Source organism: Takifugu rubripes, chromosome 6 (assembly GCF_901000725.2).
Source record: "Takifugu rubripes chromosome 6, fTakRub1.2, whole genome shotgun sequence".
Classification (NCBI taxonomy): domain Eukaryota; kingdom Metazoa; phylum Chordata; class Actinopteri; order Tetraodontiformes; family Tetraodontidae; genus Takifugu; species Takifugu rubripes.
The window spans coordinates 4,379,359-4,397,628 of record NC_042290.1 but is presented as its reverse complement, the minus strand read 5'-3'; the positions used below and the strand labels follow the sequence as shown (position 1 = coordinate 4,397,628).

At 39.6% G+C, this 18,270-nt stretch overlaps 2 protein-coding genes and 1 long non-coding RNA gene across 3 annotated transcripts; all 3 read left to right on the top strand.

Annotated features, from left to right (window-relative positions):
• The first annotated feature begins 12 nt into the window (after window positions 1-12).
• On the top strand, window positions 13-1,442 carry LOC115250162 (uncharacterized). The gene is made up of 2 exons (XR_003888731.1): window positions 13-183; window positions 630-1,442. It is a non-coding gene; the product is annotated as an uncharacterized lncRNA (long non-coding RNA).
• A 4,231-nt stretch (window positions 1,443-5,673) lies between these two features.
• On the top strand, window positions 5,674-13,936 carry lmbrd2b (LMBR1 domain containing 2b). Its single transcript, XM_003965154.3, has 18 exons — window positions 5,674-5,844; window positions 7,257-7,439; window positions 7,520-7,623; window positions 8,354-8,452; window positions 8,529-8,696; window positions 8,927-9,137; window positions 9,224-9,298; window positions 9,376-9,489; window positions 9,607-9,790; window positions 9,881-10,062; window positions 10,236-10,369; window positions 10,685-10,790; window positions 10,870-10,967; window positions 11,057-11,160; window positions 11,246-11,292; window positions 11,571-11,685; window positions 11,769-11,895; window positions 11,991-13,936. Exons 2-18 carry the CDS (start codon window positions 7,266-7,268, stop codon window positions 12,052-12,054), a joined length of 2,106 nt encoding a protein of 701 aa, XP_003965203.2. The 5' UTR covers window positions 5,674-5,844; window positions 7,257-7,265; the 3' UTR covers window positions 12,055-13,936.
• Window positions 13,937-14,378: 442 nt separating this feature from the next.
• Window positions 14,379-17,821, top strand: LOC101063769 (uncharacterized). The gene is made up of 4 exons (XM_029838122.1): window positions 14,379-14,652; window positions 14,767-14,822; window positions 15,331-15,383; window positions 15,690-17,821. The coding sequence occupies exons 3-4, from the start codon at window positions 15,376-15,378 to the stop codon at window positions 17,284-17,286; spliced, it is 1,605 nt and encodes a 534-aa protein (XP_029693982.1). The 5' UTR covers window positions 14,379-14,652; window positions 14,767-14,822; window positions 15,331-15,375; the 3' UTR covers window positions 17,287-17,821.
• The last annotated feature ends 449 nt before the right edge of the window (window positions 17,822-18,270 follow it).

Below are 18,270 nucleotides of genomic sequence, written 5' to 3'. Positions count from 1 at the left end.
TGGTAGTCCATAGTCTTCCCAGATAAAATAAAGTCCTTCTTTAGGCCACCTATACAAAGGGTGGTGCGTGCGTGTGTGTGCCTGTGAGGGGTGTGCGTGCGTGTGTGTGTGTTGGGGGCTGTTGATAAAGTTTGTGTTGAAACACGTACTATTCTACTTTTGGAAATGGAGGACTACTGAGGGGTAAATTACTTTAAATACTGATTTTATTCATGCACGTGATTTTAAAAGCTCTTTCACCTTATCTCTAATTTCGTTGTTATCGGAATTTAGCAGAAATTAGTCCACAGCCTTTATTCTGAGATTAATGCATTTTCTAATGTGCTGCTTAATATTTTAGACACATGATTGGGCGTTTATGGTTTCATAAAATGAATGTTGGGCTTACTGAAAATGCTTAATGTTGCATCGCAATCTGGTGTTTTGTTTTAATTTCCTTATGTCATTAGGTTTCTAAAGCTTCAGAAGCTTATTCAGACCCCAAAGATCTTTGATAATTGTAATGACATCTATAGGACTGTGGGGGCGCTATAATAGTATTTTAGTTTTGTCTTCTACCTTAAAACTGGTTATGCATCATTTTCTGTGTCTGAATGTGACTTTTTCTTTTTTATTTTACTGGGAAATAGTTGCTTTTGGTCTGGATTTTAGATAAGGTAAAAATTTAAACTTAGTTTTGCTTGATTAATTGATTTTTTTATTTAATCCCCCTAAATCTTTTTTGATTGTGAATAAAACAGGGCTGTTATTTTGTTATTTGTTATCATATGCATTTCCTGAAAAATTATGACTTTATCTAATCATTGTTAAATTTGGCATGTAATCAAATAATTATTTCAACGTTAAGCTAAGTTAGGAGTTTTTAGTATGTCGCACATCCTCTCTTACCTTTCCTTTTAGCCCCTTCTTAATTCCCAAATAATGAGAGTTATTACCACAATAAAACAATCTCATGCCCTGAAATCTCTCCCTTTGTGAGACACAAAAGGACTAAAGTTACTCCTGAAACATGCCCTTCACAGGAAGCCAAGCTGCTGACTAAAGGGACAATGTCCAGTCAGTTTGACCGCACAAAATCATTTCCACGTTGAAGGTTTGCATTCAGCCATTCATGTACAGCCTCCACCTGCTTACTGGGATAGATTATCATTCACAAAGAGAACTTCCACTTTTGGGGACGGCTAGGAGTTGGTTATTGCTCTGAAGGACACTTTGACATGCGCGAGGGAGAACGGACTGACGGGTCAACAGCAGCACCTACATCTGAATCACTTTAGTGTTTGTTATTAAAAGGATGACACAATATAAAGGGGTGTAACTAATGACCTCCAATCAATCATAATCAATCACTAGGTTCTTCTGATTGGTCCTTCAGTGCATTTTTAATCACTTGATGCAAAAACAATTGTTTTGGGACAATAAAGACCTGAAGTGAGCTGTTATTTCTTTGTTGGGGCTGACATTTGGAGAGTTTTTGGTATCTGATGAGTTGTAAATGTCACGTCTGCTACTTCAATTGCAACTGTCAACAACTGCAGCTGGCAGGGACCGTCACTTTTTTCTTATTCAGTGGCCAGAGGCAAGAAGACAGGTGGAGCAACAGAGGAGGAACCAGCAGACGGGCTCCACCTCTGAACACAGAGGCCGTCTGTCCTCACATTGAACCAGGAGTGATGAAAACAGCTGACTGTGTGCAAATAGCTGTGATCTAGGATGGTGTCCATAAAATAGTTGACAGTACAACCTGTGCCCCAACACACAAAAACACAGCCAAGACTGCATTGTGACTGAAGCATGACTTTTGATTCGATACCTTTTTATTGGGGACATGCTAGTGTAAACAAACACAATAAACTAAAATTAAGAACTAGGCAATAAAGCAAGAAAGAAAGTCGATCTACACGGTCAAAAAGGTTAGGGGCATATATGGTCCTACCCCCTTGCTATCTGACCCATGTCAGTAGTAACACAATCTGCACAGTTGTGACACCCTCTGTCCTTAGACCCTCGAACCAGGACAGGAAAAACTTAAAAACCCCTTTTAAGGAATAAGAAGCATCCTGAAGGAGAGCCACAGCTGAGGGATCCCTCTGTGATGGACTGATTGATGCCACGTATACAGAGAACTGAAACAACAACATTGGCAAGATTTCTACATTTTTTAGTGGGGAGGAAATGACGACAAGGCTAATGACATCTACAATGACACTAGAAACAGTAACTGCAACAGCACCAATCGCAACAACAGCAGCAGCAAATTCCAACAACAGATAACTAAAGAATGGTCAAGACTCTTTCCTCCCCGTCTTTAGTGAAAATAAGCTGTTTATACTAGAGCTTCATGTTTGAACATTGTTTAAGCGCCGTATTCGGACTGTTCCAGAGTTTTCTCCCAGCAACTGATGAAGAGAACCTTTCCTTAATGGTGAGAATGTTTTGAGCTTTCAGGATTGATTTCTCTACCCTCCCCCTTTTTCTTGCTTTACATATGAATATTGCTGATTAAAGATGCACAACGTGATGGAGCTAAAGTAGTTTTGATTTGAACGTTGTGAATTGTTCTGATGGATCTTTTCTGCCAAATAAGCAATGGCTGTAAAGAACTAATGCCGCCGTTGCCATAAACCTCTGCAAAAGAGTAAATATTGTCATATTAGTGGGCAGTAGAGGAAGTGGAATGACCAGTAATTGAGAAAGTGTTTTGCTTTGGATATGACGAAAATAATTTGACAGTTTGGCATTAATTTGAGATGTTCAGCAAGATTTGTCATCAAACACAACCCCTAGGAATTTAACTTCACAAACGTTTTCAATATTGATCCCCTCAAAGCGCTTTCGAACTTGATTTTTAAGCACATTGTTACAAAATACCACCGCTCAAGTTGAGTCAGAGTTTGTTAACGTGAAAGTTTTTATTTTGCCAGGTTCCGATGGACAAAATGTCGACTTTATTTTCGGTTCTGTAGAACACGGCAACACCTTTGTTACAATCGAAATGTGCATGCAGATAATAAGTTAAAAAAAACATTTTTTTTGGCTTAGCAAATACTTCTGTAAGTGGTTATGTCCCTAAGCTAAGAACTGGTTCTCCACAGGCTATTAACAAGCCGAGAGAGAAGGCCGGAGAAAACATCTGTCGCCACTGTCTATGCCTATTTCTGCTACCACTTACTCAAGTGGCCACTCTGGAATACTTTGAGTTGCAGGAGGCCTGGTTCATCTCTTTGCTTTTAGGTTTTGACATGTGTCAGAGCAGATAAAATAATTACTTTAAATATTTATTTGAATTGCTGAGAAGCTGAAATGACTCAATCATTTATCTCATAATCAAGATAATCTCTGGTCTGGTATGTTTGTCAGAATCAATCTAGACAAATATATTTTGACACATCCTTTTTTTAAATTATTTGTATATAGAGCACATTTCTAGGCACCATATAAAATAATTTTCTTTATTTCATTTTCAAAATAATGATATAAATATTCTCACCTAAAATATATCCTATTTGAATCATTAAACCAAAACCCTTTCATGCATTGTAATTTACTACACTATTGTAAACACTTTTGTAAATATGATTAATGATCTGCATTTCTCATTTGCAGCCAGATGATTTCCTCACTGAAACACCCATTCGGGGCCAACAGGCCGATGTATTTTTGTTACCCTGTCACTGACACAGGGGGGACTTTAAACTTGACCCCATGAACCAGGCATGCATCAGTGTGTTAAAGGGAATGATTTTTATTAAATCATTTCTGATTTCTACTCTCTCTTAAGTTATTTTGATATGTTGCCATAATTTGCATCAATTTTCCCGACGCCATAAAAAGCATCTTACATGAATATTTATTTTGGCTGCTATGTATATTAATATGCAATGTATCTTTTTAGCTGCTGATGGTGTAAATATTTGCTCAGGGCCAAAACCTAGCGGATTGAAGTTCAAGAGGAGAAAGACCACGTTTGGTCACAGGTCTGATAAGGACTCAGACTAAACCGTGTGCAGATGTGTGACCTGAAAATAAACTCTTTCTTCACCTGTCTGGCTGAAAGCGAGCTGATAAATGCAGCAGCGGTCAAACATTAATCGCAGGTCGATCAAAGTGGTGACACGCTGTCATGTTTACCTCCATTCGTGCATTCTGGAATATCAGGTGATGACAGAGATTGACAGTTAAATTTTATTTATTTTTTTAAAGTAAAAAGTAAACAAAAACATTTGGGGGGGGGGGGGGGGGGGTTGGTTATGTTCTTGGACCAGAAATATGGCACAACAGTTCAAATATATTCCATGATTAAAGGTTCAACACCAACGCTGTTGCTTGTCTGGGGTCAGGCCCTGGGATTCTGGAAAGCGCCTTGAAACAATTTTGATTGTATAAGACGCTATATAAATAAAGATTGATTGATTGATTGACCATGTTTAAATACCCTGACTGCAATTTCTTTTTAAATGTTGATGTTATAGAAAATTTAAGTTATTAATTATATTGAAGAAAAGCATACAGTCATTCAATTGTAGCTTTATTTTATGTGATGTCATACAAAGTTCATTTTGAATGACTGAATATCTCATGGGAATTAATTTAGATTCCCTGATCTCCGAGTCAGGCAGCAACTATGAGAACCTCTAGAGTGCTGTTAATGGTTCATGAACTAGTAAGGCTTTATTCACCAAATGCTTTTTGCTAATATAATAATATGATTACACAATCACCACTGCACAAGTTTGGACCAGAAAAACAGCCTCAACAACCCCACCTCAGACAACTATTTAACCATATTAAAAGACAGTGACAGAACATTTTACAGTGTATGATGAAATAACAACTGATTATTGATTTATGCGTTTAAACCTCTTCATAAGAATCTCTAAAATATTATAGTTACACAATTAAGGGGATGTATCAAAAGTACAGTATATCAAAATATTAGAGCAGAGTGACCGCTGATAACGCAACTTTCACAGGTTCAATTCAATCCACCTTTATTCATAAAGTGTTTGTTACACTTTAATCATGAGGTTTTTATGCAATATTGCAGCTGTTAATCTTGGTTGAGCTGGCCTTTCAAAATTTGGAGCTACGCCTTTATCAGTGGGATTATCATACCTAGCATGAGTGCATTTTCAAACTAAAATGTATCTTTCTTAAAAGAATGTTGATACAGTCTTTAAAATGAACCTTCAGATGAATTGATGAAGAATAGTGAACACTGAGCCAATTACAATAACAGAAAATAACCAGGACAATTTAAACTGTAGTCAAACGTGTGTGTACTTTGCATTTAGTTTAGTTTTTAAATTAGATACTATCCCTAAATTGTTACTTCTGTATGAAACAATTTACAATAATGTAGATCTCAATTGACCAGGTGCCTTCAAAATTCAGCCCATCTGCCAATGGACAGAGTGCCATTATAATGTAGTCATGATTTTTATCTCAACATGCTATTCCCAATCAGGGATACATAACCAAGGAGCTAGGATATAAAGGCATTTCAACGCAGGCGTTTTAGACCTCAGTGAAGATCAGTTCATCAAAGTTATCATCATGATCATCATCGTCATCATGATGAAAATATTCAGTTTGTCAGATAATTATTTATTTATTTAAAAAAAAAAAAAGAGCCTAATTTCAGATCGGACTTCATGGTCACTCTGCGCATGCGCAGACCCCCTAGTTCAGACGTCATCTTTATGGTCTGTCAGGAAACAAGGATGTGACTGATTAAACTGATTCTTTTTACTGTGAGCAAAAAGAATATCATTTTTGGTCGTCTATAGAAAATACTGAGCGCCGTGGTATCGATTTGAATGCTTGAAAAGCCGACGAAAAACGGTAAGAGCCCTCATCTCAGTGGCGTTTCCTGTGTTCTGTTGCTAGCTGTCATGTTATGCTAACTCGCTAGCTGACGTTGCCTTGCTCGTTATCTGATCGCAGACTGCTGATCTCTACCCTAAATCTCTACCCTCTGCAACAAAATATTGGTGACATTTTGACTGTAAAGCCTAATGCACTAATGATTTTTACTAGTCTACCGATCTCTTGTTTCTTGTATCCACGGACACGTTTGACAGCACTTATTGATCTCACTATATTTGCTCGGCTTGATCACGCAATACAGTAATTCAGGGTTTGTTTTTCCGTTAGCAAAAGTGAACGGATTTTAAAGAAATATTCATGGAATGTTGATAATGGGCCAAGGAAGATCTAATTAAATTTTGATCATTCCGATGGGACCTTCCAGAGATCAAAGGTGGTGAGCCAGGGGGTGCTGGCTTTGATCATAACGCGTTACTGTGTTACGTCACCTTGCATTACCTTGGAATGAGTTAACTGCTTGTTTTTAAGTTGAACAACCTCCATTTAAAGAAGACAACTAACTCCGATCGCTCTAATCGGAATTATAGTCTATAATGTGCTGTCTCAACCAGTGATCCTTTCACTGAGGCTAACTCTTGAATAAAAGATGAGAAATAGAAACTCAAACTAAACTAAATTGTTGTACTAGCATGTGATACACATATACCAATCATCATTTGAATTATCAAATTAAATTGACATAAAATATGCAGAAAAGTAATATATTTGAAAGCAGTCAGGCAACGTTTGAACTTAAAATACCATGGATCAAATTCATTTCAAGCAAAAAGCATTTTGATTAGTTTATTGTCGCTGGTTCTTTTGCCCCATTCATGTTCTGGATTCTTCTGCTGACCGTAGACACTCTGTTGCCTGTCCTTTCTGGAATACAAAAGACCCTTTCATGGGTTTTTACAGGTCAGAATGCTTCTGTCTCACGTCTTTAATGATTTGCTGAGATAAAGGTTCTTGATTAATTGGGTTGGCATTTTTCTGTCAGCTTCACTCATCCTCACCAATGCAGTCAATGCTCTCTGTGGCATTCTAATTTGCCTTTGAACCACACCGTTATTTATTATCTAAATTTGTTTTTCCCTCATAATTGGTACTGGTATTCTTAGCTTCTGGAAAATACACGATTCCAGCAAACCAAGGATTTATAAAAAGAGTAATGCTGTATCATTTTACTACCAGCCCTAATATGGAGGAATTAGTCTAAAAAATCTCTAGAAAATCTTTCTCATTTAGATTGTTCAGTTTTATCGAACGAGACATGGATATGGTTTAACGCCCTTACATACCCCCTGGTGATGTTGGGTGAGCGCTACATTTCATGAACGCCCCACACGAGCGTTCCACGTAACAAACTGGATTGTTGTCTTTTGCAGGTTTCGGAGATGAGTGGGGCGGCTCTGGGTATTGAGATTGTGGTGGTGTTCTTCTTGGCTCTGTTCCTGCTGCACCGATATGGAGACTTTAAGAAGCAGCAGCGCATGGTGCTATTTGGCACGCTGCTGGCCTGGTATTTGTGCTTCCTCATCGTCTTTATTTTACCTCTGGACGTCAGCACGGTCGGTTCCCATTCGAGTTATCAGAAATCTGCTCATTTGAGTTGAGAGATGCAACGTGTGTCTTTATTGTGTCTACACAGACCATCTACAAGCAGTGCAAGATAGACCAGGAGCAGGAGCCTGTCTCCACTCTTACCCCGTTACCAACCAACCACACAACATCAAATGCTACACCTACTAAAAGGTTAGAGAAAACATGTACTTCCTATATGACGGTGTAGGGATTTTATCAGATTTTTTATCTGTATTAGATCGGGGTTTTTTTTTGTTGCGTTAATTGGAGAGATTTTTCTTAATCTCAAGAAGAAGGTTAAGCTTTGTGACAAACAACATCAGGCAATGATTAGAGGATCACATTTACTGAATTCTGCAGTGCTGCTGCTTTGAACAGTCATCAGTGCGTGTGAGCACACACAGCCATCCACCAGAAATGAGTTCACAGCTCAGTTTTAACCCCCAATGATGTCCATCTAATTGAATGAGCCTTTAATCATGCTTGTATTTGCTTAGATAAGAAAATGATGAAATATCATTAAAGATCAATACTGGGAGATGAAGTAAATGCTGTCAGTAAAATTGTTGTTCCAGAAGAACAGGTGTTTCTTATTTCAAGCTTCTTCTGTAAAACAGCTTAGAGTGAATTGGAAGGAGAGTTTAAGTATATCAAACGTGACATGCAGCACGACGCCTGACATGAACTGACCCCGGAACAGCAGCAGCTACTGTAGTTCACTGCTCTTTCCTAAGACGGTGAAAGAGCGCCCCCTGTGGGTCACATGTCAGACAACAGTCCCTGTTCACCTCTTAATGCTGCTATAGCGACTAACTAAATATTGCCCCGGAACATACAGACCATTTCATGTATGGTATGGTGGCCATGTCATCATGTGACATGCAATCCTTCTCAATTACAGTGTACCCACACCCTGCTACAAGCCATGGAGCTACATCCCCGATGGCATCATGCCTGTGTTCTGGAGGGTGGTGTACTGGACGTCCCAGTGTCTCACATGGTACTCATGAATCTACGCAAATGTGCATTGTTGGACTTGGGAACCACGCTGACGTTTCTAATATGACATTTTTCAGGCTCCTGTTGCCCTTTATGCAGTCATATGCCCGATCTGGAGGGTTCTCCATCACTGGGAAGATTAAAACAGCGCTAATAGAAAATGCTATTTATTATGGGACCTACCTGCTCATCTTTGGCTCTTTGCTCATTTATGTGGCCGTGCACCCGGAGTGGCATTTGACTTGGTGAGTGTACTTTGTTGTACAATTAATAGAACAAAGAACATCCACACGATTTAGGGATGGCTTATTTAATGGACAGACACAATACATAGAGCCCAAAATATAGAAATGGGGGTCTTTGCAGTTTCTGTAAATAATGTGCTGCACATGTGGAAAAGAAGGCCATTTGAACATAAAGATTAGGTCGGTATTTGTTCACAGCATCAGTGTCGTATCCGTCCTGCCTGATTCAGGTATGAGCTCCAGACCATTGGGATCACAGCAGCCAACACCTGGGGCCTGTTCCTTCTGGTGCTGCTGCTGGGTTATGGCTTGGTGGAGATCCCTCGTTCGTACTGGAACGCCTCGCGGCACGGACACTTGCTCATCAAGACCTACTTCAAGGCGTCCAAACTGATGACGGAGAAGGCCGACGCAGAGGAGAACCTGGAGGACGTCATGGAGGTGGGCAAGGGACAATGAAAGGCTTGCAAAGTGATGTGATGTCTGGCTTCACTGTTTTTACCTTGCACTCGCTTGTGTCGCTGCAGGAGGTGAGAAAAATTAGTGAATCCATCAAATACAACCACCCGTTGAGGAAGTATGTTGATACAATACTAAGAAAAGTAAGTGGGATTCAAATCAACCATTAAGAGCTTTGTTAGAATTCATAGTTCAGTCAGATTGTCCAATGTCCCATCAGTGCCCTGTGGAATACCAAGAGAAGATGGGAAGGAACATGGACGACTATGAGGACTTTGATGACAAACAAAACACCTATCCCAGTGAGAAGAGCCTAGCAAAGCTTCACAAACAGGTGAGGTCGATGTGGGTTTTGGGGGAATAACATTTATTGCACTTAGACGGCAATGGTCTCGAAATTGAGCCTTGCAGTGCACTCTGATTTATGTTCCATGTGTGTTTATTCGCAAAGGTGATCTATGCGGTTCAGAGACACAACAGGACTCGTGTTCAGTGGCAGATGCTCCTGCAGCAGGCCATCCACCTGGAAGACGTGGCTAAAAATGAAACCAGTTTAACCCACCAGTTTGTTCACAGCTTCCCATCCGCTGAGCCAGATGGTTGGTTCACCCGCTACATTTACACGCCAACTGTGGGTGAGTTTGGGTCACTTTTTACAGTTTTTTAAGGCTTTATCTCCGATTTTTTAATCATGTTTCTGGGTGTGCGTTCTCACGGACTCACAGAGTGGTACTGGGAGTGTCTGCTGAAGCACTGGTTTTATCGTCTGCTGTCTGTGATCCTGGCCCTGTTCAGCGTGGCCGTGGTCTGGTCTGAGTGCACGTTCTTCAGCACCAGGCCTGTCCTCTCATTATTTGCTGTTTTCATCCAGTTGGCTGAAAGAGACTACAATTATTTATACATTGAGGTGAGTCTCATCAACAGAGTGATGATGTGGCTATATTGTAGCTGAGACTGTAACAAAAACAGTTTAAATGATATATTGCTCTGTCAATAATAGAGACAGAAATAGTTTCAAAGTGCTGTCACTGGGAATCACTGCCAATGGGCCTAACCTGTATGTTACCTTTTCTCCACCAGATGGCGTGCTTTATCACAATCTTCTTCCTGTGTACGTGCGTTTACTCGACCGTTTTCCGCATCCGGGTTTTCAACTACTACTACTTTGCCTCCCATCACCAGACTGATGCTTACAGCCTCCAGTTCAGCGGCATGTAAGCAAACACTCACTTTCAGAACATGTGACTCCGAGAGTCTGGGAGTTCTCTTTTTAAATAACATGGAATAATGAAAGAAAAGTATTTAAGATTATCATCTAGCATTCATAGCCAAATCCAGCTTTCATGTGGTGTCATAGAAAAACTTGGTTTCAGAGAAATACTGTTTAATTCTTTTAACCAATGGATAAACTTGAGTTATTGTGGAAGAAAGGCTGTCCCTTCAAAATATGACTACAATATATTTTATTTATAAAGCACTTTTCTAAAAGATATTCAGATCAAATGAATAAAATGCCCTTTTTTCTGCAGGTTGTTTTGCCGTTTAACACCCCCGCTCTGCCTGAACTTCCTGGGTTTGATCCACATGGACTCTGCCATTTCCCATCAACAGAAGGAGCAGACTGCGTACACCTCTGTAATCACTGCACACGACAGTAACTACAGATACACCCCGCTGTCATCAAACATCTGCTGAGCTTGCTTTTCTTTTTCAGATCATGGGTTCAATGCATGTTATTTCTTTCATCGCTAATGGCTTCTATATCTACTACCCCATGTTGATAGTAATCCTCTGCATCGCCACCTACTTCAGGTGAGATAAGTGGTTAAACAGGTAGATTTGCTGTCACCAGAACACTCGAGACTGCTTGTTAATGTGGTTGTAATAACTTTTTTATACAGTTTCGGGACCCGTTGCCTGAACCTTCTGGGCTTTCAGCAGTTCATGGGCGACAATGAAATGACCTCTGACCTGATCGATGAGGGCAAGGAGCTCATCAGGCGAGGCAAGGCAACATTTCGTAACAGTTTCAGCTCTAATTTGTAGGATTACAGCCATTAACCTTCTAAACTTAGTGGATTCTTTCACAGAGAAAAGGAAGCGACAAAGGATTGAAGATGGTGAGAACAGACGAAGGGTGAGTCAAAGAGAACAGATCATTTGAAATTGCATGACAAACCAGTGCCAGTGAAGGAAACCCACCTGTATACAGGAAAAATGAACACAAACACATCTTAAAGAGATTTTCCTTTGATCACTTAAAACCTTCCGAGGTGGAGCAGGGAAATACCTTTCACTGCTTTTTAAAATTTAGATTATTTCAGAAAAGAAAGACAAAGCCAGTCGATCAGAGCCTTTGGTAGAAAACTACCAGATTTTTAGTTCTTTGTAGCGATGTGAATCGGGTTCTTTCAGGAGTGGAAGGAGCGCTATGGAAACCAAAGAGAAGAGTACTCATCGAGGAACAGGAGCGTTCATGAACTGAAGGAGACCAGTTATTCAGACACCGTTGCCCCCGGCAACAACAGACGTAGGTCCCGGCCAGACCAGTGTTGCTCTTTTCAGTTTAGTATCCGTTGTTAACAAGTGATGTCATTTCACTCTTGCCTGCAGAAGCAAAATACTCCCGGTCGGGGAACCGGACAGAGAGGGACTGCATTGAGCTGCTGCAGGACGCCGAACCCTTGGACTTCAACGGGGATTCGCTAACAGACAATCCCTTGGAAACAGAGTCTGGCAGGTAAAGCAGCCGCGCTCCCACAGCAGAGACACCAGGGCGCTTAATACATGAAGCTGAGATTTGTGGTGCATGTGGACTTTTCTCTGTCTCTCCAGAAATACGGGCGGGCGCTATCTGTCCATGTCCTCCTCTCGCAGCCGAATATTCGACGACGTCTGATATGGGTGAGGGAGAACGTGAAAGGGAGCCATAAACAGGAGCACTCACATAATGTCACTGTCCAGGAAGTGAATGTACCCCCACAACCTCCAGCCTAGTGCCATAGGCTGCTCCCTCCTCTCTGAGGATGCACGGTAAATTTATAAAAAAATACAAACAAAATCCGGGCATGTGCGTATCATTGCAATGCTGTATCTTAGTAATTTTATTACTAAACATTGAAAACAGGCACTTTTAAAGTAATATAAAGGTTACATAAACTATTCGGTATGAAGGAACCCTTCGATCTGTGTCCATGTATATTAGCTGCATGTCGGCTGGAGTCGCCTACGAACTCTCTGAGCACGTTTGTCCTTCTGCAGCCCTTCACTTTAATGAAGGCTAACGGAAATAGTTTATTTATTGTGTTTTTTATTTTCCACGTCCACATGGTGGGTTTATTTATGTTTCTCTTTAGAGAAACAGTCACATTTACTGATCTGTCACTTGAAGGTTTTGTTGCATTTTCAGTGTGATCCATATCTGGTAGGACGTCCCAATCCTCCATGGAAGCATATAAACAATGCATTTGAACCATAAAGTCACTGAATTCAGACTGTTTCTTTAAGCATTGAAATTCCTTGCACAGGACTTGGATGCAGGACAATCCCAGCTGCCAGTAACATTGAAATTACGAAGCTATATTGGTCTTATCCTCAGGCATTATAGCGACATGTTTAACTTGATATTAGTATAAACATGTGATTATTTTTGGGTTCTAAACCATCTGAAGCTGGTGTAGTTTAATGTTATACTGAGCTAAAAATGGCAGTCCTTCTGATATGTTCTGAGGTTTACATTGTTCCTGGTTTTCTTTATGTCAGCATTGATCTCCACAAATACATTACATTCAGGACATTGTTACCACATTTTACTGACGATTGATTTTTACAATTTCAATAAAAATCTGCAGTGGCTTTTCGCTGAACAGAAAGAAAAGAATCCTGTAAATCAAAGGATAAAACAAGTAATTGTCTTTGTTTTGTTGTACTATTGATGAAAACTGGAAAAAGTATGAAGGAATTGGTACAATGATGGTCAAAATTTACATTATTTTGGTTTTAGCTACTGCTAATTTCTTCATTTTAACTTAATGTCAGTCAACCCTTTGAAAGACCACACACCCAAGTCTATATAAGCAATTTCATTACTAACATCTGTTTTTTTTCTGTTTATCAATAGCTAAGGCTTAACTTTAGTACCAAAACTGTGAATGGGAGCATTATTATTTTAAATATAAATGTACTGTATGCCTTCAAAAAAAGGACTACAGGTAATAACTTCCTGTTGGGGATGCAGATTGTACAGTGTTTCTATACGTAGTGGAAGCATTTACATAAAACGGCAATCCCAGAACGGCAGAGGCAGCACTTCTTCGAGTAGGTGCAGCAGGTAAGCCAGTACACGCCTCTTTGGTCTTGAACGGCCTGTTTGGTTTGTTCACACTGACAAGCTGGTTCCTCTGGAATGGGATAAAACACTGGCGTGCCTTGGGAAATATTAGACGTTTGAGTGGGAATTAGCATTTGTGTTAACTTTAGTTTCACAGGAAAATGCTGACCTTGGATATGTACACTGTAAATATCCTGTATATCTTATTTTGTATTATGTGGGTTAGTGGCTGTGTGTGTATCTTGATTGTTTCCCCCCCCCTCAATTCCAGAAGAATCCAAGTCTGCTATTGATCATTGCAGGAACCAAGTATTGATTTTATGTCCTTGATATCAGAATATTTATTGTCCTTTATGATCTTGGCACATTGCCGACCAGTTTTGCAGACCTCCAGTAGATGTAATGAATTGTTCTCCTCATTGTTCTCTTTAATAAAAAGCTGATGTATCTATGTTTTACTCAGTGTTACATCAATAAAAAATAATTTAACACACTTGACCTTGTCATCAGCTATGTGAAGTAAAAACAATTACAATTTGCAATAAAAAAAGGAATCATTTATTGTTTATTTTTGTTATTGCTGAAGCTTTGGAAAAAGTAACATGCAACACACACACACACACGGTATAACAAAGATAGAGGGTTTTTTGAGAAACTTCATAAACAGCAGAAATAAACTGATGATCGCTTGTCTTCATTTTTAACATTCTGTTTAAAATGTGAGGTTATTTCTCCTTTGACTGGCTGAGCGTTTAGATATTGCAGATGGAAAAAGAACCCTTAAATTCAAAAGTGAAAGGAGACAGTATGTGATGGGCACTGCCCTGACTCTTCCCATCATTTCCATGAAACCATGTGACCCCCCTCCCTCTCTTATAGTATAAATTCGCACCGTTACATCACCATCACATTTCTGCACAACTCTCCAGCGTTGTAAGTACAGTTAAACTTCAAATACGAGGCTACAAGCGTGTTTCTGGGATTTACTGAAGACGATTGAAAGCTGCAGAATTACATTTAAAATAGATGCAAATTAATGGCACGACTGTGACTTGACAAAATCGGGGCTTTGAGGCTAATTTTCTTTTTAATATTTTAATCACCTGTTAGATGTTCTCGCTTCCAGATCAGTTTTAAAAAGAAAACGAAAACCTTATTGAATAAAAGGTAATATTTTTCATTTTTTTTGTCACAGTGTGAACATTTGTAATATGACTGCAAAAACAAAGACCAAGTTTAACAGTTTAAATTTGAATTGTCTATTTTTCTGTGCGCGATTAGGTGGCGCGTGAACAGTCTCGAACAGCTGCAGAATTCTGCCTCATCACAGCTGCCAGGTGACGTCGTGATTTTCGAAATAAAATCACTGTTAACTTCCGGTTGGTGTTTTCAATTTTTTGGGGGGGAATCCCCCCAAAAAGCTTTCAATAACGTCTCTGATATTTTTCAAAAAGGAACAAATTTTTTTTCCAACCCAGCATTGGATCAGTTAGCCCAGATAAATATAATAGAGGAGCTGAACACAAATGTACATTCATTTAATTAGTATATTAAAAATAAATACATTATCATACAGAATTAGCAGAAATGTAGATATTTATATTCAAGCATTTACCCACATTTTTCATTCTCCACAATTCATTTCGTATAAATTTATTTTACAAGCATACTCCTGATTAGGAATAACAAGAGATAAATGGATGTTGTGTGTAACAGTCTTTAAATTATTGCTTGCATTGTAACATTGCACATAAACATTGGACTGTAATTCTACTCAGCTCCTCTACACTCATATAACACACTGGCTGGCACACGGTGATGACTGTGTTTTTCTCACATCTACAGAAGTAATCAGCATCTCAACAGTCACTCACCAGGGACATTGTTGCCATGGAGAGGTGAGTAACGCATCGTATAAAGTCAGAAGTAACAGTTCTACTTTAATTGTTTAGGGTGGTACTTTTGTACTGTTTTGTAATAGTATGCAAATTCTTGATGAATAGTTCATTAATCATCCTCCATACTACTGTGTGTACTAATACTGTGTAACAGGATATTTATGTTTTTAATCAAAATATCACTGCATTTTATGTTTTTAAAAACTATATATATCTCTCTCATATATATATATATATATATATGTGTGTGTGTGTGTGTGTGTGTGTGTGTGTATGTATATGTATATGAACATCTTGTTTCCACAGCCCATCTAAATTTGACAGCATTACCTGTAAAGAACTGATCCATGGTGGATCTCCAAAAGTCTACCAGCTGAAGCCAAAATCAAAGAACATTGGAACGCTAAAACGAATGACCCTCGGAGAAAAGGATGCAAATACAGAAAACAAAACCATCCTGCTTTTGGGTGAGACGGGAACAGGAAAATCCACTCTGATCAATGCCCTCGTCAACTACACCATCGGGGTGAGGTGGGAGGACGACGTCTGGTTTGAGATTGTAGACGAAAAGCAGACAGTCAGTCAGTGCGAGAGCCAGACGTCAGACGTGATCGTGTACCAGATCTTTGGTTTTGAAGGTGGAGCTCTTCCTTACTCTCTGACCATCATCGATACTCCTGGGTACGGAGACACCAGAAGGGTCAAAAGAGATGCCATCATCAGTCAAAGACTGTATGACTGGTTTCGCTCGGAGGATGGAATTCATGAGCTCAGTGCAGTGGGCCTGGTGCTGAAAGGCAGCGAGAATCGACTGAGCGACCGGCTGCTGTACATCTTTGATTCAGTGTTGTCTCTGTTTGGGAAAGATGTTAAGAACAACATCATTGCCCTGATCACACACTCGGATGGAAGAAAGCCGAAGAATGCCCTGAAAGCTCTGAAGGATGCAAAAATCAAGTGTGCTAAAGACGAAAAGAAGCAAATCATTCACTTCTTGTTTAATAACTGCCAGAAGGAAGACAGGTCGGAAGACTTTGAAGTGCTTAAAAATGCTGACAACACATCGATGAAGGGGTTGAGTGGGTTCACAAGATTTCTGGCTGAAATTGAACCCCAAAAGCTGAAGATGACTACAGCCGTCCTCAAAGAGCAAATCCGACTGGAGGCCTGCATAAAAAACCTACAAGAGAGAATCACCTTTCTTGAGATGAAGCAGAGCGAAATTCATAAGACTCGGGAGGCTCTTGCAAATTGTGAGCAGAAGATGAAGAAGAACGAGAACTTCAGGGTTGAGGTAGACAAGGTGTACAAAGAAAAGATGAACATTAATCGTGGCATGTGGTGGCTGGTGTTGTATGAAGGGGCCACCTGCTGCACCGTCTGTGAGGAGAACTGTCACCACCCTGGATGCACCATGTCCTGGTCTCCCAAATACTGTGAAGTGATGAAACGTGGCCACTGCACCTCCTGTACCGGGATGTGCCCCGTCTCAGCCCACGTAAAAGAAGGCTGGATCTATGTGAACAAGACAAAAAAGGACAAAATGACCCTACAGGACATGAAAGAGAAGTATGAAGCCAACAAGGCAGAAAGTGAGAGCAAACTGAGCCTTCTGGAAATACTGGAGAAGGAAGTAAAACTACTGGAAATGGACAAGGACAAGATGTTGAATGAATCCTTCCAGCATGTGGAGGCGCTGGAAAAAATCGCTCTGAATTTCCTGTCACTGTCCACTGTGGGTGTCCTGGATTTCCTGGTCAGCAAACTGGGGGAGAGCAACAAGACAGAGATGAAGAAGAAACTGGAAGTGATTAAGAGTCAAATGGATGATCGGACCCGAGCTGCACTCGCCTACAAAAAATTGGTCGAAAATGCCAACGAAGCCGCCGACTTCGACTATTGAAATCTCATCAATTTCACATTTACCCCCTAAAAGTACTTAGAATCCCATATCCAATAAATAGATGTGTAGTTGTGATTAAGCATGACAAATGACTTTAATTGTAAATGTTAACATAAAAGGAATAAAGATGGAAGACATGAAAAGTCATGATTACTAAAGTGCTGATAAGCATGTGTGTAATACTGAAAAATAAATCCAACAAAATATAAATAAATACATTCAGAACAACTTCAACAAGACTTGACATTTTGTAATTTGATAGTGTTGTTGTTGTCTTGTCAGTTTAAGTGCAAATAAAGACAAACAAATGTGAGAGACAGATCATAAATAAGAACAAACAAATAGTGCCAGTTACATTTGTTTGAACATAATATACATGCTTGAAAAGATGAGGAACCTTCTCCTGGAACAGACAGATGTACAGTAGGTGCCACATATACAGAGAACATCCTTAACTTCAGCAACATGTCAGCATTTATACTAATCGTATTGGTAGTGACAGCGATGATAAAGCACATGACATCTATGAGGACAATAGAAAGAGTGAGATACAGGATCTGTGAAATTCAATTTTATAATGTAGATCTTGACACTATTAACTTACTGTGTATTGTCTTATATATGTAGCCAAACAAACAGTCTCGACCAGGGGTCACCAACACAGTGCCCGTAGGCACCAAGTCGCCCGCAATGACCACATGAGTTGCCCACAAGCCTGTTCTAAAAATAGCAAAACTCGCAAGTGAGGTGCGTCTAAGAAAAAAATTTCTACCGCTATTTTTTTTAAAATCACACCTGCATTTACATAGATTTTAAAATGACAATGTTTTAAAAATAAATAAAAATATAAATAAAGTGAAGATGAACTCTGACCTAGTTCAAAGGTCAATATTGTGCGCATGAAAGAACCTTTGCGCTTGTGGAGAATAAACTAGCGGGCAGTGAAGATGGTGGGTGGAGGGCAATTTTCTACCCCAAAAACAT

Coding starts and splice junctions, on each gene's coding strand:
- lmbrd2b (XM_003965154.3), top strand. CDS start 7,266: ATGAGTGGGGCGGCTCTGGGTATTGAGATTGTGGTGGTGTTCTTCTTG. Junction 10,968..11,056: donor TGCATCGCCACCTACTTCAG/GTGAGATAAGTG, acceptor TTTTTTATACAG/TTTCGGGACCCGTTGCCTGA. Junction 11,161..11,245: donor CAAGGAGCTCATCAGGCGAG/GCAAGGCAACAT, acceptor ATTCTTTCACAG/AGAAAAGGAAGCGACAAAGG.